At 40.5% G+C, this 24,261-nt stretch overlaps 1 protein-coding gene across 17 annotated transcripts in view; it reads right to left on the reverse strand.

Moving 5' to 3' along the window:
* Positions 1–24,261, reverse strand: part of TTLL5 (tubulin tyrosine ligase like 5) — a 268,339-nt gene that overhangs the window by 38,252 nt on the left and 205,826 nt on the right. For all 17 annotated transcript variants that reach the window (XR_005988409.1, XR_005988410.1, XM_041758913.1 and 14 more), the window contains one exon: positions 7,001–7,083. Coding sequence is in view for 15 of the 17 variants with exons in the window: in XM_041758913.1 (XP_041614847.1) it covers positions 7,001–7,083 (83 nt within the window). In the remaining 2 variants the exon portion in view is untranslated. The remainder of the gene's footprint in view (positions 1–7,000; positions 7,084–24,261) is intronic.

Consider the following 24,261-nt stretch of genomic DNA (forward strand, 5'->3'; position numbering starts at 1 on the left):
GATACTCTATCTCTGTGTGTTCTAAGAATGTATGAGTTGGGTATGGTGTGGTCAAGTCAGTGTGGCTATGGAAGACAAGGCTCGGCAGCAAGAAGCTTATTATACTCAGGGTCCCAGAGAGAGGGTCACTACATGCCTCACAGGGGAAAACACCAGTGTAGTCAGGAGGCAGAAGACAGGAGCGAGGAGAAAGTCTAGGCCAGAGCCTTATTTGGGATATCTCCAGAAAAGGCAAGGCAGGGTAGGGTAAACAGCTTAAGACTGGCTAGTTTTAATGACTCTGGTGGGCTTTGGCCTATAGCAGTGGTCTCTAGCTACCTGGTACCTGGCCCTGAAGTGACCTGGGTCAAGGAAAATGTGGGGTTTCCATGTGAGAGTTAGAGAAGGAGGTGGTTGGGACTATAATCTTGGTATTAATTGGTTTGTTTGAAGGACATTAGCTGGCCTTGGGAAAGGGAGTCTCTCCCTGGCTCAGTGAGGCCCCAAATGCGAAACCATCAAGAATACAGAAACCATAGTTAAAGGGCTCTGTGGTGAAGAGATGCCAAACAGACAATACGGAATCTAAGAAGACACAAAATGTGCATGAATTTAAATACAACCCTTGCCTGAGGTGGCTCGTTCTTTGACAAGGACACCTGATGTTTTCTCAGTCTTAGAGAACACACTATGCAAACACACTTCAGTCTTCTCATCTCCTGTCTGCCTCCTTAGACCCATATATGAAGAGGTTCTAGGACTGTTATAGCTGGTGATAACATTCCTTTGTGACTGTGGCTGAAGGGACCTCTGCCCACGCAGCGTTTCTGCCTACACCGCATTCCCAAAGAGGAGAAAGCAAGCATCCTCATGATGGGCTATGGACTCTGGCATTCTGCCGTTTTACTTTGTCAATGACCTATTTCTCCTGTTCGGGGAGAGGCAGCCCATGGCCATCTGCCATCTGCCAGGCCCAGCTCTGGAGCCGCCCAGCAGTTACCTGGCACCATGGGAGGCTGGTCTTCTGAGGCCCTCTGACGCACTCTGTATTCTGAGTCCATACGCACTTGGCATGATGTCTCACGGCCTCAGCGAACCACAAAGCATGACATCATGCTTATGTGTATCTCAGGCTCAGCAGGGTTACGTATGCAACAGGTTTCAGTGTTGAAAGATGGGCTCTTTCCCAAGGCTTCTTTGCTGATGATCCTATTTTGCCATGTAATGTTCTGGGTGGATTGTAAGGGATACTAATGAGATAGGTTTAAGGCAAGTGATATTACAACTGTGGCAGGTCCAAGTCTCACAGTCCTGGAAACTGATGGACATTAGTACTTCTTGGCAGGCCATCCGTTTAGTTTGGAGCTTGGTGCCACATTCATTCTTCTGGCTGCCAGTCTCCTCAAGGAAATATTGACCTTCTCACTTTAGTTTTCAATATTTTATTAGTTGCTCATCATTGGATAGGCTGCTTCGTATCAGAATTAAAGACCCACTGGTGAAGTATCACCAATAGAATTCTGGCTATCTTCAGTTCCTCTGGTACATTCTGGTAGATGACCAAGCCATGGATTTGGTGTTCCCTTCTCTCCTCTCATTCCTTTTTGGAAAGAGTTTAGATGGGCTGGGGAAAGATATTTGAAGCTTTCTGATCCAATGTAAATGAGTCCTGCAGTGGGTAAATAATTTTCCTCCCTTCTTTGCTCTCCTGGGGTATTTTGATGAATAATGCTTCTCAAATAAGTTTACCAGTATTCCCCTAGAGGTAAGAAGGGTAGTAAGCTCATAGCAGGTGTGCCATTAATGCTTTAGTGTGTATGGTAGAGCAAAGAGGAAAGGAATCATCAAAACCTTGTGGTTTCATAGAATTTTCTGGAGAATTTTAAGGCCACAGCTGGGAACAAAATACTGTGGGGCAGCACTGGTGGTGTGGGTACAGCTTCACAAGATCAAGTCAGGCCATCCCTTCAATGTTGGAGATTTTTATGGATGAGCAGTAGACTGGTGTGTAATTTACAGTTTGTTTTGCTGCGAATTATAGCATATGCTTATCTTAACTCAGAAAAAAAAAGCATAATTAATTAATAGACCTCACCAAAAAAACCTTTTCTAAAAATTTCATCCCTTCCTGCCTCTCATTATCTGGAGGTCCAGTTCACAAACTATGCAACTCTAAAAGTCTTCTTTAATAATCAGTATCTTTAACAATATTCATTCTCTTTAGAGGCTATTCCAATTTGACCTTCAAATATCATGTCCTCTGATGTATTGTTACACTTTACCTGTGATAACTTAATTATGGCTTTAGTTTCTTCCTTTGATTGGCTTTAACATCTCCGTATTTTAAACAAAAGCCTCCACAATGATAAGGAAATTTCTTACTGCCACAGCGCCACCTACTGGTACGCCATTACAGAGGCAAGCTAGCGGTAGCTTTGACCCACAGTTTGGAGCCCTTCTGAGCTCTGGTTTTATAAAATGCCAATTTCTTTGTCATTTTGAGAAACTATCACTTCTCTTGATAGCTATTAAGCCTCTTGCTGTGATATAAAGTCAGCAAGTTATAATAAAAAATATGCTTTTATTCTTACTGTTACCTTAAATTGGCCCTGACTTCACCGACTTTGATTTTCTCTGTCCTATTACTGTAGCAAGGGCTCCAGATTGTGTGGGCAAGGGTTTGGATCTGGCGAAAATAACTTGGGGAGCTTCCAAAGATCCTGAAAAATGTAAAAAACAAAAACAAACAAACAAAAAAAAAACCCCTACTTAACACTTTATTTCATCTTGGTGAAAGGACAAGAGGTCAAATCTAAAACTAGGTTTTAGGCTAAGACAACAACCAGAGAGAATGGCAAAGGGACACCGGCCTGGAAAACTGCCCAGGATATAGCATTAGGTGGCAGGCGACAGAAGGAATCAAAGAAGGAAAGAGAAGACTGAGATATACATTGAACATAAAGAAAGGAGAAAATTAACAGCTATGTGTATTCCAAGAAAATGAGTAAATTATAAAACAAGAACAAAAACAAAACTATGTTTTAGGGGATCATCATTTGCCCAGATGCTGCCACGGCAATTTCTGCCAAATACCCAACCTGTGCCCTTTGTTTTCTAATACCGTATGGGTGGGTAATCAACCCAAATTCTTACCCTTCTAGTTTTGGGGAAAGAAGAACATTGTGGGAGCAATAAAGGATATAAGCCACCAGGGAAAGCATCTCACGGGCTTTACTTATTTTCATTATTAATCTATTATACTTCAGATCCATCCAGGATCTATAACAGCTATATAACGCTTGGCAAAAATAGTAAGAATTTAATAATAAAAATAGGTCATTCCGCTGAGAAGTGCCAGGCAAATAAGTTTGCTTGAAAGTTAAAGTGGGGGTGCCTGGGTGGCTCAGCTGGTTAAGCATCTGCCTTTGATTCAGGTAATGATCCCAGAGTCTTGGGATTGATTCCTGCATTGGGCTCCCTGCTCTGCGGAGAGTCTGCCTCACTCTCTCTCTGTGTCTTTCATAAATAAATAAATAAAATCTTTTTTAAAAAAGTGAAAGGGACTTCTAGATCCTTAGAACTTATGCTCCACTGGGTTTACTCTGTATTAAAATAAGTTGCTGTCTCTTGTCTCACTGGGGGACAGTGAAGTGGGCAGCCAGAGTCTTGATGATGTGCTATTAACCCAACCACATTGAAAGAAAGAGGATAAAGCTAAAGTGTGTTTTACCAAGGCCCCGAATAGCCAATATTTAACAAGGACATTGTTTCTCACTTCTTGTAAATGAAATCCAGCATCGGTGTTCAAAAGGCAGTAAGAATCCTTCCACCAACTACAGACCCACAAGAGCTTTAAACAACAACAAATTGGGCTGGGGGCAGGGGGCAGGGGGCAGGCAGAGGCGGGGCTCCAGGACAGAAAAGATGTAGGAAGAAGCGAAAGCCAGGGATGAGGGCAGCTGGGATGGCTTCAGACCCTCTAAGAGTGGGGGTTTACACTACAAAGTCAGCACGAGAGAAATGCCAGTTATCTAATCTGTGGCTCTCTGCTATTTTAGTTCACCATCGCCACTTCAGAACTCAAGAACGCCATAGTTATAAAGAACGAAGGCCAATGGCTTTGGCTTTGAGCCAAAGGCCCTCACGCTAGCTTCCCTCTCAAGTTTCCAAATTTGCTGACTCTACACCTTCCCTTCCATAGCAAACTCTGAATGTTTAGTTTGAAGTAGGGAAGTCAAGGAAAAAGTAACGTTCGTGGTGCATTCCAGGCCTTCTGCTGGCAGCTTTCACATTCACTACCTCATTTAATGTTCATAATGAGAAGAACAAGGTCGCTAGGTCACCATCAGTGGGAAAGGATTCGGAGTTGTTTTTCAACAATGTGCTGGGATGAACCAGTATCTCATTCAGGCGCCTGATGAACAAAGTCATACAGCTTTAAGGCCTGGTTGGCTAGACTTATAGAGGGTCAAGGGGCCAGGAAACAGACTTTCGCTATATTCATGCACTCAATAATACCATGTTTAACCAACTGAGTTAACTGGACCAGACAGGGGCTAAATACCTTTCAAAGTCAGCCTAGCGATTCCTGTAGAGGAACAAATGTCCCATCTCGGAGAGACACATAAACTTTGACTTATTATGAGGGTTGTTCTCCCTTCTTGTGGGTTTAAAGAAAAAATGTTTCTAATAGCAACCCACCCTCCTCTTTGTAGGACACCCTTCTGAACTCCTAGAATAACACCTTTAAATCTATGTGTCATACAGAAAAATACATGATGATTTATAGTTGAAACACTGATGTGCCAGGTACTCACTAGCTGTATAAATAACTCTAGCAGGGTTAGTTACTATTGTATGGCTAAGGCAAAATGTTTATTGGGAAGTATGGGAAATGCCTGAGACTCACTATACCATGTTCATCAGTGTTTCTTTAACTGAGGATCAGGAACACTAGGGAAGGCACAGAATAGGAACAAATTCAAGGCACTTTAGAGGGCCAGAGTCATTGGAGACAAAAGCAGTAAACAGCAGGCTACCTAAACAAGGTGGAAAGAGTAATACACTTGTCTGATGTAGAAACAGGGAAAAGGTAGGTATTAAAATCCAGGGAGACATACAACTTCTCTTTGCTCTGTGGTTTTATGCTGCTACTGAATTCATTACCCCTGTTACAAAATCTCTAACCTATAACTTCAGTCAATAAATATTAATTCATGATTGAGATGCTGAGAGTATGAGCCACCTGACCCCTCAAATTTCCAACTTCTTGAGCCAAAGTGCGTGCAGAGAGTTCAATTCTGTACTTAATACATCAGTTTGACATGCAAATGCAGTAGGCAGGTTTCCTGCATCTCCTGTGTTTTGCAACTCTCTCTAGCTGCAGCAATTTGCTGGATAGAGATATTCAGCTGTATATAGTGTGAAATTCTCCCAGCCACCCATTTCTAGGCTATAACAGTTCCAGGGGGAAATTTTACTTCCTTAAAAATAACTACCATATTCTAGTAATTCTTTTTGGGGGGAAGGGAGGAGCAAATAGATACCCATCAAATAGTTTTTGAATTCAGGTTCTAAGATCTTAAGCAGAATACAAAATCTTTATACTCTTACATTATTACCTGACCTGGGTATAGGTAGAAAGCCTTTCTCTCTATATTGCATCCTTTAATTCCATAGTAAGCCTATGAGAGATGTATAACTATCTCCATGACACAGTCTAACCAGGCTTTTGGTGGTCTTATAATTATTTTAAGGTATACTATGTCACACACATACCCTTCACACCTAGGCCCTATAGACTCCTTGATGGTTCTCCTTCTTGTACTCAGGACCAAGTTCCCTGCATGGTGCCTCTATAACCTGTTCTCTCACTGCTCCCTGGCTCATGCTCCAGTCCCTGGTCACAGTGACACAAGGGCTCCCAAAACACGGTGCATTTTCACCCCGCTATCCACTCTACCACCCCATTTCCACATGCCTTGTTCCTTCTTCCTGGAACTCCCTCGGCCCATGCCTCCCTTCTCCTGGTGTGGACTTGTCAACGTTCAACCCTCTGCTTAGATGTTTCTTCCTCCAGAAAACCCTCTCTAATAATGAAAGAGCTCAGGCCAAGTCGCTGGGATGCAAATACTGCCGCAGTATTAACTAGCTGTGGGATTTTGGATACATTTTATAATCTGTGCCTGTATTTCTGCAGCTGTAAAATGGGGAACACGATCCAGTTCATATGCCTGCTTTGTGAACAAATGTGTTATCACAGGTAAAGCATTCAGAACTGTGCCTGACACACCAGATATTTAGCTGATGCTCTCTACGGTTATTCTACACATCCCCAGTACCTGGTAGTTACCCACCCTGTACCCACTCCCTGTGGACTCTTCTTTCTGCCTGAGTTTGTAAATTCTTGGACAGAGGCACTGCTAGGTACACCCTGTATGCCCCTCTATGGCCAGCATTTCAGTTTCTCTATGGTAGGAACTCAAGAAAAAATATTTATTAAAGTGAATCCAAGTGATTTTCTTTTAATCTTCTGATTACTTATTAGTTCATTTTTACAAATCAGTACTCATAGAAAACCCTCCCTGGACCAATGCTTCCTGACTTATACATGGGTACCTAAACTGACCCTAGTACGCAGCTGGCAATAGACCAGCAAGGCCACTATATGAGCATGACAGGACTTCAATCAAAGGCCGGAGCTTTGCTGTGCTGAGGGAGTTAGTAAGAGATACGACACGTGGGGGTACTAGATGAACAGTGAAACACCAGTCAAATACAGACACTTTTACTAAATGCTGCAAATCCAATTACACTCTCCCAGACTGAGAAATGTAATCCACCCCGAACTAGTTCTGGAAAACCATCCCATCCTCAAGTGCCCATCTGCCAATGCTTCAAAAGCCTGGATGCTTCTTCATTCTGTGAACTGCATGTTTCTTCGGACACAGAAGAGAGAATATGCCCAGGCCAGCACCCTCCCTGTCCTCCCGACTGCAGAAGAGCTGGTGTGCCCACTAACCTGTGGAACTGGTGATGGGCATGAAGGCTGCGGAGTTAAGGCTGCTCTGGAGACCATTCAGCTGCCCGTCTGCAGAGGACCCTCTGAAACACAAGCAGCTTGGTTAGAGTGGCAGATGAAAGGGGAAGTCAAATGCAGGCCCTCCCACGGCTCTGCCTCTTGCTCCTGGTGTTCTTTCTCAGGTGCCACAACTATGAGTCTACTGCATTTGGTGGGTAGAGCCAGGAATGGTGCTAAATATTTCCTACAGTGCACTGGAAGGTGTCCTCAAACAAATTTTCGAGCCCAAGATGTCAATAGTGCTGAGGTTGAGAAACCATTGCATAGAGGCATCTTCCCTCATGCCAACTCTGATAAGAGATGGGACAGAGTATACTGGATGCTTTGGCATATACTCTCCAACCACGTGTTTTAGAAATTCTATGACTGGGCTTACAGGACATGCCAGGTCTCCCTATTACAGGCTCTTACAGATTTATATTTCTTTCATTGCATTTACCTGAATTATAAGAGAGTGTGCAACTGGTTGCTTAATACCCATCATCCTTGCTAAAAAGCTCCATAAAGACTGAGATCGTATCAGCCTTCTTCACTGTTGTGTCTATAGGTCCTGATATTGCATTTTGCACACATTAGGCATTTAATAAATATTTTAAAAAACAATCTTGTCTATTGCCCCGTAAATACATATTACTTGTTGGACTCATCTACCTTGACTTCAGTTGATGTGTGAAAATTATACCTTGGAAGATTAAAATTTTCATAAGCTCAGTTCTTTATCTGTTGAGCAGCATCCAGCCTGACCTTTGAAACCCTTCTCCTAGCACTATTTTTCCATTTATTTATCCATGCAAAAAATACTTAAGTATCACCTGTGCTTGGTACTAGCAAGGACGTAGACATTAGACAAATACATGAGGTACAAACTACGTGATAAATGCTAAGGAGAAAAAGCACAAGGCATTTTAAGAGAATGAAAACAAGGGAACCTGACTGAGATGGTGATGAGAGTGGTCAAGGATGGTCTTTCTGGAAAAATCATATTTCAGCTACATCATGAAGTTATGAGAAGTAGGTATTGGCCAAGAGTAGGAAACAGGTAAGAGCTTTTTCAAGGAGAAGAAATAGCATTATATATATGATATATATGGATCATATATAATGAATCTGAGACAGAAAAGTGGTTAGAATGTCCTAGGAGCCCTTAAAGAACAGCAAGGTGGAGGGGGAGTCAAGCAGTGTTTGCCAAATGTCCTTGACAGGAACCACCTGGGATCACTTATTAATCATACAGCTTTCCAGGCCCTTCCCTTGGAGATTCTGACTCAGTGGGTCTGGGATAAAGCCTGAGAACTGAGGCTTTTTATAGCTCCCCAGGCGTCTAAGCGATTTCTATCGCCAGAGAAGTGAGGAAAACATTGACTAGTGGGTAAGGGGAAGGTGGGAGGAAGAGCACTCAGAGATTCTGGCAGACGCTTAGGTGCCATGCCCCTTGAGAACATACTCCAGCAGTGATGCAAAGACCACAGTGTCTTGTACCCTTCCCCTCTAGCAAGCTGCAGTCCTGGCCCTACCCACTCCTTTCCACTTTCACTTGGGGGACAAGGGAACTGTAGAGATGAAAAGGAGAGAAAGGAACAGAGGGCTTCTCCCTTTTCCTATGAGCCTCAGCCTCGGACAGCTACATTAGAAATGCTTATGCATTTTATTTCAGCCCTTTATGGACCTAAAGAACTACCCAAAGCATCTGCAGCTAATACTGACTCTTCTAGGTATAAGGGAAAAAAGGAAAAGTTCTGGAGCCTAGGATGGGCTCTTTCCTCTACAGAAGTTAAAAACCATTCAAAAAAACAAAACCCAAACCAAAAACTTTAGGGCCCCTTGCATGCTTTGGTGGCAGCTGAGGCAAGAAAAGCGACGGGGCTGGTCTCGGTCTCAGAGAGGAAGCCCTGAGAGTTAAACAGTAAAAGGAAGCAGACAGGCAAAGTACTGGTGTCAGTAGAAGAAATGAAATCAGTGAACAGGGAGCTCCCCAAGGGATGAACAGAGTCCCTAGGTGTTTGCAATGAGTGAGTGCAGTGTCTCCCAACCTCTTCCTCCTCTCTGGAATTCTCTCTCTCTCTCTCTAAGATTTTATTAATTTATTCATGAGAGACCACAGAGAGAGAGAGGCAGAGACACAGGCAGAGGGAGAAGCAGGCTCCTCGCAGGGAGCCTAGTGTGGGACTCGATCCCAGGACCCTGGGATCATGACCTGAGCCGAAGGCAGATGCTCAACCACTGAGCCACCCAGGCGTCCCTCCTCCCTGGAATTCTTATCCCACACTTCACCCTCATGGGCTTCCTCCTGTTCTTCTCCTGACTTCTGCCCCTATGTCCATCCCCTCTGTTCCAGCTCCAGTCACTCTTCCATCCTCCTCTCCATCCATTCCCATCACAGGACTTGGGAACCACCTCTAATTCTAACTTTGAACATTTCTAATGATTCTGCTGTTTCTGCACAGGCTCCCCATTTCCCCAGTGGTGGAGAAATGTGTCCAACAGCCGCTCAAGAGGAAATTCAGAGTGAATTTTTCCATGGAAACACTGGTACAGAAAATGGTTTGGGTCTATGTTTTTACTACTTCAGGCACATCAGGGATAAATATGCTTTTGTTGTGATAACATCATTTTCCCTGGGAAAATACATGCCAGCTTCTGGACAACCCACACCTAAATGAGAACTTTTGAACCACAGCTTATTTAGGGCCTGTATGTTAACTTGCACTTGCTGGTATGCTTCTGCAATAATTCTTTGCTGCTTTCCTGGGAGCATCTGTGTTTTAGGAAATAGTTACACAGGAAGGTACGTCTGTGTTTCCTTGCTTGTCTAAGTCACTGTGTTTTAACACCAAGATAACAGGACCTACCTCATAGGGTTGTTGAGGATTAAATAAAACAGTGAATGTGAAGCACATCTTAGCATAGTATCTGGGATTATATTAATGGCTAAATAAACATGAACCTTCATTAGTATTGGTATTTTTACTTAGAGATACTAACCATCTTTGCATGCACTAGAACCCTATGTACACTGAAATATTAAGCCAGGTGACTTGGTAACTCTAATTCAATATGGAATATGAGTGCTACCCTATGCAAGAATGACCATGACATAGTCAGAACTGAGAAGTTAACAGCAATTTGCTATCAAAATCAAAAGGTAGTTAACTGGAAACCTACAGGGTAGAAATCTCATGGTCAGAATTACTTTTAAACTCCCTTAAGAAGAGAGGTCTCATTTGAGATTGACCAACTACCTCTCAATAAGTCCAATAATCACATTTTTTCAGCTTCAGAATGAACCACCGTTTCTTCAGCTATGCACCAAATGAAGTAGCTGGCCTGTCATACAACATGGCTTTTGGCATGAGAAGAACCCACAGCACAGGGGGATGCTCATCCTACATGAGAAGCCCATGGGAAAGGAGGCTGATGGGAGGAACAATGCATCTCCTATTCTGTCCCAAGAGGAACATAGAATAGAGTCAGTCGCTACTGAAATTGTACATGCTCTTTCTCTCTGAAGAGCTGAATGTGCAAAGTTAAACGTGTGTTTGCTGCAGGTCCATTGCCTGTTGTTTTCACAGTACATATGGAATATAAAGAGGTGGCTAAAAGATGAACTCAGAAAAGTGACTTTTCTGCAGGGAGGAATACTGAAAAGACGGGACAAGCAAAGTGCCATAAATTTTAAGTTAGAGTTTAAACCAAGAAGAGTGCTAGATGTGACTATGTAGTCCCGTAGTGTTTCTTACCTGCTCTTCTTGGAAGAGATGTCATACTGGGAGCTGGAAGAAGGTGAGATACAGCCCCAGGTTGAGAGTTTGAGGCTTTCTACAATCTCGGCTGTGGTGCTGGGCTTAGTTCAGATCTATCTCCACAGAACGAACTGCATAATTATCAAAAGCTCCTGAAGGGCATGCTAATTGATTGACTGAGCCACTTCAAAACTGAAATAAGATACATGGCCATGTCTATATAGTAACATGTATAGTAGCAACGAAGAATTCCAATTAGAATTAGAATTAGAATAATTCCATTAATAATGACATGCTCTTTTCAACTAAGGCAGGATCTTTCCTTTGGACGGATTCATTGCAAGTACCTGAAGAGTTTCCCTAAGTAGTAAGTGTGTATTTTCTAACCCAGAATTCAATTCACTTGCTACACTCTTGCCTACTCCTTTGCTCTTTTGCATTGTCCTGGAGTCCAAGAAAAGGCCTGACTTTGAGTGAGGGAGAATAGCCTCTCTGGGCCTTTCAAAGAAATTGTTTAGCAATGCATTACAAATAAATAACATCTCTAGAAGCAGAAATATTGCCTACATTTATTATTGAAAGATTTCTTCTAGTGCTAGTCTCCACTTAGGGAATATATGCGGATCAAACAGCTGGCTAGGAATTCCACTGGCATCAGGAGCAAACCATCCAGCTGGCCTATATGACATAACCTCATCAGTCTGGAGGGTTATAATAAGTAAAATCCCTACCATCCATTTTGCTGGTAAGGCTTCTGACGTGCTTTTTCGTGGATTTTTATTTCCTTTATTTGTGGTTTCCTCTGTTCTTTTTTTTTTTTTCCCATTATTTTGATCGGTGGAAACTTTTCTGAAAGTGATATCCTTTCTTTAGGATCTGTTTTGTTCATTACTTCACAAGATTGACTGTGGTTTGGTGTATATTGTTTCTCTTCAAGTTCTTTTCAAGGCTGTCCACATCTTTAACACAGAGGTACTAGTTTTCTGTTCCAGTGGTTTTGTAAAAGTTTATCTTGGATTCAGGCCACCACACTGGGGATGACCTTTCTATAGTAGGAAGGACCCACAAAAGAAAAATGCTCAAGATTTCACAGGAAGAGGAGAGCTAGAAATGCTGACCTTGCCAGGGCTGTGGCAGACAGGCCTGGTGGCATCTGTGAAGGTCCTGAAAAGAAACCCCAAACTTGATCATTTTTATAAAATACTGGTGACAACCAGCTTCTTTCAATTCCCAAAGGAGAAAAGAAATCTCAAGTTAGGGTAAAGAACTGAATCCTTATAGGAACATGTGCTCTGACTTAGCAAACATTTACTTGCAGATGAATCATCTTACAATGTTACTCCCAACCTACGTGTGTGCAGGTTACGTGTGCCTCTTTCTTTTATCCGTCAGTCCAGGGATTATATATGCGCTGCATAAACAGAAGCTAATATGTGAATCCTTAGCAAATAATAATGAGAACATTATTAATTTGGATCTGGTTCCAAAACCAATTCAAGAAACATTTTATGAAGCCAACTTTTGTGCAGCAGCGGTGCCCAAGATTCCATTTTATAAATACACTACACCTTACCTAAGCCATAATCCATTATATTTGCTGCTATGTCCCTTTTTCTTCTTAATATTATCTCTGTAGGTATCTTCTCTTTTTAAATTTACTGTACTAGTCTCTTCAGAGTTTTTTTAAAAAAGATTTTTATTTATTTGAGAGAGAGGGAGTGGGAGGGAAGAAGGAAGGGGGGGGGAGAGAGAGAGAGAGAGAGAGAGAGAGAAATACGAGTGGGGGAGGGGCAGAGAGAGAGGGAGGAGACTCTCTGCTGAGCAGGGGGCTTGTTGGGGGCTTGATCCTGGGACTCTGGGATCATGACCTGAACCGAAGGCAGATGCTTAACTGACTGACCACCCAGGCGCCCCTTTCCAGGTTCTACTGTCAGTTTCATTCATTCCTTCACCAAATACTGAGTGTCTCCATGTGCCACACTCTGCTTGAGGCACTGTTTTTCAGGTTCTCCCACGTGCCAGGCTGTTCTGGTGACTTTTTATTATTTCACTTTGATTTGGATTAATTTAATCTGTTGTCCTTTTATAGTTTTTTTAAGTTAAATGATTACCTCAGTTATTTTCAATCCTCCTTGTCTTTTCAATACATGTATAGTTATGAGATTAATTTTGAGAGCAACTCTGGCTATCCCACAAATTTGATATGTAGCACTTTCCATAAGGCATCCAATTCTATGTGGTTTATGATTTTCATTATGATTGCCTCTCTAACACATGGCTACTATGTGCTATATTTTTAAAAATTTTCAAACACATGAGCCCTTTAAAAAAATTACCTTTTGATTTTCCCTAATTAAAGTGTATTTATTGTTAAAGAATATAAAGCATTTGGCATGGGCTTCTTTGAAATGTGTGAAGCCTTCATTTGTGACAATATGTACTGAGTTTTTATAAACATATACTTGAAGAGACTGTATCTTCTCCCTTTTGGACACAGGAATCTATGCATAGCTATTATTTTTCAGACTATGAGTTGTGACTCATAAAGGAGTTGTAAAATCAATTCAAGGACCCCATTAGCAATTCTAAAAAATAGGAGATAGTATTTCATGAAACTTTTACTTCATATATATAATATAGATATTTTTACTAGGTTGCATATAAAATGTACTTTTTTATTATAAGTGGTGGTCAGCAAAAGATGAAAAACTGCTTATCAAAGCCAACTGTTATTCTGCATTTCAAATATTTCAAATCTTCAGAAATTTCTTTGAGGTACCTATCAGTTACTGATAGAAGTAGATTAAAAAAATCACCCACTACAATTGATAATTTTCCAATTTTTCCTTACACTATTGTCAGCATTTGATTTATATATTTGAAATTTATGATGTTAACTGCATACCAGTGTTTTTATCTCTATTAATGCTTTTTGCTTAATTCTATTTTATTTATTGCTATACTCGTGTTCTTTTTAATTAGAACTGTATGGTTTACTTTCTTTTCATTGTTTGCACTGTGAAATTTTACTCTAGGTATCTCTCTTTTAAATAGGCTATAACTGAACATGTTTAAAAATGCAACTTCATAATCTACCTCTTAATAGAAGAGTAAAATCCTGTTACCACTGTGATTGTGCATATAACTGGACTTATTTCTACTATCTTAGTTTTTATTTTCCACTTACCATCCTTTTTATTTGCTTTTTTGTTTTCTTTTTCTGCCTTCCAACCAGATTCAAAGTTTCCATATTCTCTTCTCTCTCCTTCCGTTGGTTTGAAAGCTACAGATTGTATATCAATTACTTAGCTATTTTTTTCTAAGTGTAAAATTTAGCTATTTTTTCTACTTTTTTCCTCCAATATTTCTCTTGCCCTTAGAACATGACACAGACCTGTTATATTTTCACTATCCACGGAATCCCATTGTCCCTCAAGCTTGTCTTTGTTGTTTCAAACACATTTTACCTTTTTAAAAGACCAACAATTATGCTTATAGTAATTAACATTCGTTACCATTTAATAAAAGTCTTGCACATCACTGCCTTCATGTTATCCAATATTTCTGTTTACTTTTATTGTATCCTAAGTGAAGGTCACGGGTGGTACACTCTTAGACTTCGAAGATCTCAAATTATTTGTATTTTGGCTTGTCTCTTGAGTGACAGTTTAGCTGGGTATAAAATTCTAAACTGAAAGACACTTTACCACAACACCTGAGCTATCAGCTCTTGTCTTCTGTCATCTGTTATTGCTGAAGAAAAGAATATCAGGGATGCCAGGGTAGCTCAGCGGTTGGGTGCTTGCCTTCAGCTCAGGTAGTGATCCTGGGATCTGGTATCAAGTCCCGCATCAGGCTCCCTGTGAGGAGCCTGCTTCTCCCTCTGCCTGTGTCTCTGCCTCTCTCTCAGTCTGTGTCTCTTCTGAATAAATTAAAAAAAAAAAGAATATCAGTATTCTGGGTTCCTTTGTGAATTTTCTTTAAAGTAGTATGTAAGTCCTCCCTTTATGCTCAGTGTTCTGCATCTAAATATGCATTCCTTTTGGCACATGGGATGAATTTTTTAGCCGAGAACATTTATTTCTTTAATTCCAGAGAAGTCTCGGTTATTATTTCTTATAGTGTAACTTGTCCACCTCTCTCTCAGGTATCCCTTCTGATACTCAATCTTGTGATCAGAGTCACATGTCATGTTCCACAAGACAATCCTACCAGATACCAGATCTAACATGTCTGGCTGTTCAGAAACATTAATCTCATTTGTAAGAAATTCATGTTCTAGTTCTTGACTTTGTTGGCAATCTTTCTTAGATTCAGATTTCTTCATGTGTTTTGCAATTTTGGTTTGTAAGCTCATGTTGAATAATAATCATTTCTCCCCCTTGTCTCTGTGCTTGCTGTCGAAAGGTTTTATAGGGTCTTCCATCCATCCTCTTACCCTAGCCCAGAACCAGACTGTACACTGGTATTTCAGTGTCCTTGCCTCAGTCATATTTAGAAATCCAGGTGAATTCTGAGACATGAACAGTTGGACCCTCATGTGGTGCGGCCCACATCAGTTTTATCAATCTCCCATGAGGAGAGCCCACTTAGCTCAGGATAAATCTTAGTATTACTGACATTTTGGACTGGGTAATTCTTTGTGGTGGGGAACAACCCTGTGCTTTGCAGGATGTTTGCCAGCATCTCTAGACTCTCATTAGATGCCAGTAGGAATTCCTTACCCCCCATCCAGCTAATGATAATAATAAAAAAATTCCAGACATCGCCAGATATCTTCTGGGGGTAATATTTTCCCCAGTTGAAAAATTACTATTTTACTTCCAATTAATGAGCCTGGCTTCTTAGTCATTCCTCTTGGGTAGGGCACTCAGGCTCCAACATGCCACAGGGGCTGAACTCCAGGCTGTTGCTACCTGCTTCCAAAGCAGAGTTCAAAAAGCTTGTTTCAGCTTCATTTACTGATTCTCAGTTATTTCTGTACCCTAGTTTTGGGGCAAAAGGGATGTTTCCCTTGTTTTGAAGCTCAGCGAGGTCCCCCCCTTTTAAAATCAGTTCTATGTGTTTGAAGCAAAGGGAGAGTATTAAGTGTAAACTTATGAAGACAACGTGACTGGAAGTTGTCTTTTGTTTTATTTGAAGCTAAGGCCTTGCCTTCAGTAGTCATTAGAATTATTAGTGATCAAGATCTCAGAATGTGTTTGAACTTCCACAGCCTTGCAAGCTACAGCCAAATCACACTTAAAAATATCAGCTTAATAAAAACAAAAATGCCATTTCTTTTAATAGGGAACAACAGCTGCGGCAAAAATTATAACTATACCAATATACATGCATGGACACTTGATATGTGTCAGGGAAATAAATGATCTCATTTAATCCTAAGAACAGCTCCATGATGTAGGTAATATTTTACAGATAATGAAACAGAGACTTAGAGGTAGCCCCAAATAGTCAATTAAATGAAGGAGACAGGATTCAAATTTAATTAGAAATCTTGGGCTGTTAGCAATTGTGCTTCCCATACACTACTTACTATTCTACACAGTATAAACAATTACTGATGACATCATTGTTACTTGGTGATCCCTGACACATACACCTTGTTACACAATACTATGTCACCACCACCACCTCAACTACCACCTCTAGCGTGTCTCCATCTCCACCACTGACTCCTTTACCACCATTTTCTGAGAACTTGTCATGAATATAAGCTAGTTTGGGGTCTGAAGAATACATTTGTCTCCCCTCTCTTAAAAATAAACTTTAAAAATAAAGTTTCCATGGGAACTGGGCTTGTGTCTGTCCTCTCCAACTGGTGTTAATCACGAATATTTAGAGCAATGCTCAGCACCATGGACATTCAACATATGCGTGATAAGAGGATAAAGACTAGGTATCTGTCCCTAGAGACTTATGGGAAGAACATATATAAAAAGGAAAAATTAGACAAGGAGATAGATGGTGGAGTTAGCGGAGGCACTTGGCAAAGCTACATCAATGTGATAAACTCTGATCTTGAATAAAACACAGGACTTAGATTCAAGAGGGCAGAGGGCACAAGGAAGAGGGGAGAACATGAGCATGTAGGAACAATGAACATGAGCATGTGTGTGGAGCAGACTGTAAGACAGTCCGGGGAAGGTTATAGACAGGACAGAGGACATAGTGCAGAAGGCTTTGATATCAGAGTAAGGACTCTCAACTTTATCTTGTAGGCACCTGGAAGCCTCCAAAGGTTCAAAGAACTATTTTAGAGATGATATTTTAAACTACTTCCTAGGGGGCAGCCCTGGTAGCCCAGCAGTTTAGTGCTGCTTTCGGCCCGGGATGTGATCCTGGAGACCCAAGATCGAGTTCCACGTCGGGCTTCCTGCACAGAGCCTGCTTCTCCCTCTGTGTCTCTGCCTCTCTCATTCTCTCTCTCTCTCTCTGTGTCTGTCATAAACAAAACAAAACAAAACAAAACAAAACAAAACAAAACAAAAACTACTTCCTAGGGCTACTCATGCAACCTATTTATTTAAGAACCCATTTGGATAGTTTAAAAATTTCTACCTTGTTCTACTTGGGTGTTCCTTTTATTCAAGAACCAATCTTGATAGCTAATATATTTTTTTTTTAAATAATATTTTTTTTAATTTTTATTTATTTATGATAGTCACACACAGAGAGAGAGAGGCAGAGACACAGGCAGAGGGAGAAGCAGGCTCCATGCACCGGGAGCCCGATGTGGGATTCGATCCCGGGTCTCCAGGATCGCGCCCTGGGCCAAAGGCAGGCGCCAAACCGCTGCGCCACCCAGGGATCCCGATAGCTAATATTTTTGAAAATATTACCTTTCAGTTTTTAAAATTTAGTAGCAAATGATCATCCAATGTTCTCCTAATTTTTCGGTCTCCCCTGTATCTACTTTATTTTTGTATTTTTGTAAAAGATTTATTTATTGGGGATCCCTGGGTGGCTCAGCGGTTTAGAGCCTGCCTTTGGCCCAGGGCGTGATCCTGGAGTCCTGGGATTGAGTCCCGCATAGGGCTCCCAGCATGGAGCCTGCTTCTCCCTCTGCCTGTGTCTCTGCCTCTCTCTCTCTCTCTCTCTCTCTCTCTATGTCTATCATAAATAAATAAAATCTTTTTAAAAAAAGATTTATTTATTTGAGAGAGCCAGTGTCAGTTTCAAGACTTATGTTTAAGTTTTTAATCCATTTTGAGTTAATTTTTGTGTATGGTGTGAGAAAGAGTTTCATTTTTTTTTATGTGGCCATCCAGTTTTCCCAGCACCACTTATCTATTTATTTATTTTTAATTTTTTTATTGGAGTTCAATTTGCCAAAATATAGCATAACACCCAGTGCTCATCCCAAGTGCCCCCCTCAGTGCCTATCACCCAGTCACCCCAAGTTCCCACCCATCTCCCCTTCCACTACCCCTTGTTCATTTCCCAGAGTTAGGTGTCTCTCATGTTTTGTCACCCTCACTGATATTTTCACTCATTTTCTCTCCTTTCCCTTTATTCCCTTTCACTATTTTTTATATTCCCCAAATGAATGAGACCATATAATGTTTGTCCTTTTCCGATTGACTTATTTCACTCAGCATAATACCCTCCAGGTCCCTCCATGTCGAAGCAAATGGTGGGTATTTGTTGTTTCTAATGGCTGAGTAATATTCCATTGTATACATAAACCACATCTTCTTTATCCATTCATCTTTCGATGGACACCGAGGCTCCTTCCACAGTTTGGCTATTGTGGACATTGCTGCTAGAAACATCGGGGTGCAGGTGTCCCGGCATTTCACTGCATCTGTATCTTTGGGGTAAATCCCTAGCAGTGCAATTGCTGGGTCGTAGGGCAGGTCTATTTTTAACTCTTTGAGGAACCTCCACGCAGTTTTCCAGAGTGGCTGTACCAGTTCACATTCCCACCAACAGTGCAGGAGGGTTTCCCTTTCTCCACATCCTCTCCAACATGTGTTGTTTACTGTCTTGTTAATTTTCACCATTCTCACTGGTGTGAGGTGGTATCTCATTGTGGTTTTGATTTGTATTTCCCTGATGGCCAGTGATGTGGAGCATTTTCTCATCCAGCACCACTTATTTAAAGAGACCTTCCTTTCCCCATTGCATATTCTTGGCTTGGTCTTAAATTAACTGACCATATATGCATAGGTTATTTCTAGGATCTCTATTGTGTTCCATTGATTTATGTGTCTGTTTTTATATCAATGCCATACTGTTTGGATTACCACATCTTTGTAATTTAATTTGAAATCAGGAAGCATAATGCCTCCAGCTTTGCTCTTCTTTGTCAAGACAGCTTTGGCACTCTGCGGTCTTTGTGGTCCATACTGATTTCAGGATTGTTTGTTCTATTTCTGTGAAAAATGCCATTGGAATTTTGATACAGATTACAATGAATCTGTAGACTGCCTTGTGTAGTATTGACATCTTAACCAATATTAATTCTTCCAGTCCATGAACATAGAATATCTTTCCATTTATTTTTATGTCTTCAATTTCTTTCATGAATGTCTTGCAGTGTTTAGTGTACAAATCTTTCACCTCCTTGGTTAAATTTATTTCAAGGTATTTTATTCTTTTTGAAGCAATTAGAAATGAGATTGTTTTCTTAATTTCTCTTTCTGATAGTTTGTTGTTAGTGTATAGAAATGCAACTGATTCTGTATACTGATTTTATGTACTGAAACTTTACTGAATTCATTATTAGTTCTAATAGTTTTTTGGTGGAGTCTCTAGAAAATATTACATATTTTCTTTTAAGATTTTATTTATTTATTCATGAGAGACAGGGACAGAGAGAGAGAGAGAGAGAGAGAGGCAGAGACACAGGCAGAGAGAGAAGCAGGCTCCATGCAGGCAGCCCGATGTGGGACTTGATCCAGGGACCCCAGGATCATGCCCTGAGCCAAAGGCAGACGCTCAACTGCTAAGCCACCAAGGTGTCCCATATTTTCTATATAATATAAAATCATCTGCACATGATAGTTTTACTTCTTCCTTTCCAATTTGCATGCTACTTATTTCATGTTCTTGCCTAAGTGCTCTATTTGGGATTTCCAGTACTATGTTGAATAAAAGTGGCAAGAGTAGGCATTCTTGTCTTGTGCTGATGTGTGTAATTCTTACTTTCAATATAGTGTGCAATATCATTCTGATCCAAGCTACTTAAAAGAATGTTTAAAAATTCCAAAATTATTTGGGCTTTCTGTCCAGACTTTTCTTTTCTTTTTTCTTTTCTTTTCTTTTCTTATTTTATTTATTTTATTTTCTGTCCAGACTTTTAATATCTCATTTTATTGTAACATGGTCAGAGAATAATATAATTCTGTATTGCCCTATAAAACTGCTATTTTTTGAGGCTTTAATTGAAAAATATTCCATGGGAGCTCTGCAGGATACAAAACTGTATATCTGTTAATTTAATTTCATTAATTATATTGTTCAAAACCCTTCATGTCCTTATGTTAGGTCTATTTTGCCTGTAATAATGACTACTACTTCTATTCCATTTCTGCAATGTGTTATTTTAGGTTGAATCCAACTTTTGTCAACATTTTTATCTTTGTATACTTTATCCTCAGAATTTTGAAAGTTTTTGAAATCTGTCCTTTACTTCATTAATTTTCTGCAGTGTTCAATTCACTGTGTTTAACCTAAATTTTCCCTTAGGTATTTCTCATTTTCTTCCTGATCACAGACTACTTAGCTCTGTGCGTGAGATAGCCTTTTAAAGCTCTACACATCTATGTGCTCTAAGCTTAAATTTTGTCAAGAATGCACATTAGGGATTTTCTAAAATGTTTTCTTGCTTGCTTAAATTTACTTCAGAGGTTGGAAGCTCCCCTGAGTCTTCTTTGTTGAACTTTCTTTTAAACTATACCATCTATTCCTAGGCCCCAAGATTTTAAATATTTGCTCATCCCCAGAGAGAAAGTCCTAAGTTTGCTATTAAAGACTTATGATCATGGAGGAACTGATATGGATTCTATAAAATGCATTAAGACCTTGCCCAAATCTTTTAAAAAGGGATTTTCCTACTCAGATAAGAAAGAAAAGTGAGAGATAGGAAATATCTAACAGTTATATTACCATTTTAACAACCATTTTAGTATCCTAGTGGCAGGGATGAGAAGTAAGATTTTACTTTAAATTACCCAAGTATAAATCACCAAAGGAAGACCCATGATTCCATGACTCTCATGTACTTCTCCTCCCTGGGCCATACACATGGCAGCAGCAACTTCTGGTTAGGTGTGTTTACTAGCACCCTCTGTCATCATCTATGCCAAAAGAAAACCCTAAGATCTAACACCACCACTGAGGTCCAAATGCTAAGGGCTGACCGGAGGAAAAAGTCTAAGTGGCAGACCCCTTGACTAGCACCCCGTCCCTTTGTACTTCCAGGCCCTGCCTCTCACAGTGAGAGGGTGTTGTCTGGTATATTCCAGGTTTCCCCCTCATTTCCTAGATTTCACTCTCATAGGAAGGCAGGATATAAAAGCCTTCAGTATTGTTCTTCAATTCAATCCTTCTCATGCTACATCTAACAGAAATTCTCCCAACACTTCAGTAGGAGAATGACAATAATTCTTCCTCCTTTTGAGAATTTCAGTGGCCACTTAAGTAGTAAAACTGGTGTGGAAAGGGAGGGGAGCAAGTTCTGAAGTGCTTACATTGCATCTTCCCCAAGGCAATATTTTAGGATGATTAACCTGTCATTTGCTGTACAAAATGGATCTGAGTTGGTTGGTGGGGGGCCTTTGAAATTGGTGGTCTACTGGGAAGAGTCTGGGGTTAGCATGGTAGGTGACACAGATCTGGCTTTGGCTCTGCCACTGACCACCTGTGTTCCTTGCTACACTCACAGCGTTTTACTATGCCAGCAGTCTTTTATCTTTTAGCACTAAAAGTTTATAATTATATGTTTTGGAAATGCATAATTTATTTTTTTAAAGGGTTTTATTTATTCATTTGACAGAGAGAGAGAGAGAGAGAGAGCATACAAGCAGGCAGAGCAGTAGACAGAAGGACAGGGAGAAGCAGGCTCTCCATTGTGCAAGGAGCTTGATGTGGGGATTGATCCCAAAACTCCAAGATCAAGACCGGAGCCAAAGGCAGACGTATAACCAACTGACCCACTGAGGCACCCCAGAAATGCATAATTTAGAGAATCCTGTATTTAAGGATGGATATGCCACAGATTTGATTGTATTTCTTGAAATTACACATAATAAAAAAGGCTGAAAGGCTGACAGAAGATGGTTAGCTATAATACGACACCTTGTATCCTCATATCAAGGACCTACTTTTGGATCATTTTAACTCTGGATCACTTTATCTCACATTAATGACTCATATGTTAAAAAGATAGGTATTTTTTTTACCCTGATCCTCATTTTTATATTTGTCTGATGTTAACCTCTCCCATTTTTATATTTGTCTGACATTAACCTCTGAGCATCTTTCATCATATTGCTTACACAACAAGTTCAGGTCCCATGAACTGGTTGGTACAGGTCTCAATACGCTGCTGGGTTCCTGGCCTCTTTCCTCCCTTCCCGATGCTGAGCAGCCATTAACAAACACCACTGTCCTGGGTGCTGACATAGAACAAGCAGTCACCTTCCATTTCTGCTGAGGGCACCCTGATGCAGAATATCCTAAAACATGGGCAAGGAAAGGTAATTCCAGCTATTTAAAGCAAAGCACTTTCATTAGGTCCGGTGTTTCTTCTGTATTTTTCTTTCTTTAGAGAAGCCCCAGGTACCACGGCTTTGATTCTGCCCTTCCCTGTCATCTCTAGTCTGTGAGTTTTGCCCACGTCCCTGGCAAACTTTAATCCCCTCAGGTTTCTTTCTATTTCCTGGAGAGTACAATTCTGGCTCTGAGAAAAAGGTCATGTACAAGGAAGACACAGGTCATAAGCATGTAGTTGCTCCTAGACTGTCATCCCCCTTAGTTCAGCTGATTGGAAGAAATACCAGAAATAGTTGCAAAAGGAGGATCTGAAGTGGGTACTAAATTATGACGTGTGGAAACACTAGAGAGGAAAGTCAAGAAAGGTTCCTGGCACTATGGAAAGGAGAAAAAAGTCTAAATCATTCTCTTCACAGACCTGACCAAGGAGATCTAGCTAAGAGAAATAGAAGTGTATGAATTTGAGAACTATAACAAAGAACTTCTGGGCCAAACAGGGATGAGGAAATGGCTATAAAGCAACAGAATTAAAAAACGAATGTGCTCATAAAAAACTTTCAACAGAATAGACAGAAAACAAGTTATTCTGGTTAATTATTCAGTGGGGACAGTGGTTTTTTTTTTTTTTTTTCAGATGGGAAACTGAAACCTTTAGAGGGAAAAGTCACTTGAATATTATCATAAAGAAATAGGACCCCACTGTTCTGATTCTCAACTCCCTTTGCACCAACATCCAAACGACATTCCATCTTTTATGTTCTATTGTTCTCTAAACTCAATCCTCTAGGATGTGGAAACTTTGATGCTCTTGGAAATTGCTTCTATATTTGTCCAATGCCAACTTCTGTGCTAGGAGAAGTTTGAAGTTCAACCCAAAAACACAGGGCTTGGCACAGTCAATAGCTCATTACAACTTCTCATTAGTTGTGTCTCTTGGGGCAACTATGGCATTCCTGAGTGTGACTCAGTATCACCACTCAGAACTGAGGGTTCCTGATTAATCTGAACTGAGCCAGAATAAAGGCTGAAATGAGCTCCTACCAAATGAAGCAACATATCTTGCAGAAAGAAAGTAAAAAGTTATGTGAAAATTTATTGAATCGCCATTCTAGTATTAACCTAAGGATGATATAGTAATGCCTAACACTTATTCAATATATATTATGCTCCAGGCATCGTATGTGTGCTTGATATTAATTCATTTATTTCTCTTAACAATCCTATGGGGCAGGTACTATTATCATCCCTATTTTAAATAGGAAAAGAAGTTACATAAACATTAAGTAACTTGCTAGAATGGCTGGGAGCATGAATTACTTTAGAACAGAAAGAAGGATCCTAATTTCAGGAACCATCAAAGGTTTTTCTAGATTAATAATGACTTCAGTCGAAATGAGGTATGGACTTTATAGTTCATAATAATGTACCACTGACAGTTTCTCAGTACAGCACCTTCTTCACATGTGTCATGCTGATACATTAAGTTAACAATGGGGAAAACTGGGTTTTCTTATTTTTATGTGTACTATCTTTGTAAATTTCCTCTAAGTCTGAAATTATTATAAAATAAAAAGGTTATTTATTTATTTTTTAATTTTTTAAATTTATTTATGATAGTCACAGAGAGAGAGAGAGAGAGAGAGGCAGAGACACAGGCAGAGGGAGAAGCAGGCTCCATGCACCGGGAGCCCGATGTGGGACTCGATCCCGGGTCTCCAGGATCGCGCCCTGGGCCAAAGG

This window comes from Vulpes lagopus, chromosome 6 (genome assembly GCF_018345385.1).
Source record: "Vulpes lagopus strain Blue_001 chromosome 6, ASM1834538v1, whole genome shotgun sequence".
NCBI lineage: Eukaryota > Metazoa > Chordata > Mammalia > Carnivora > Canidae > Vulpes > Vulpes lagopus.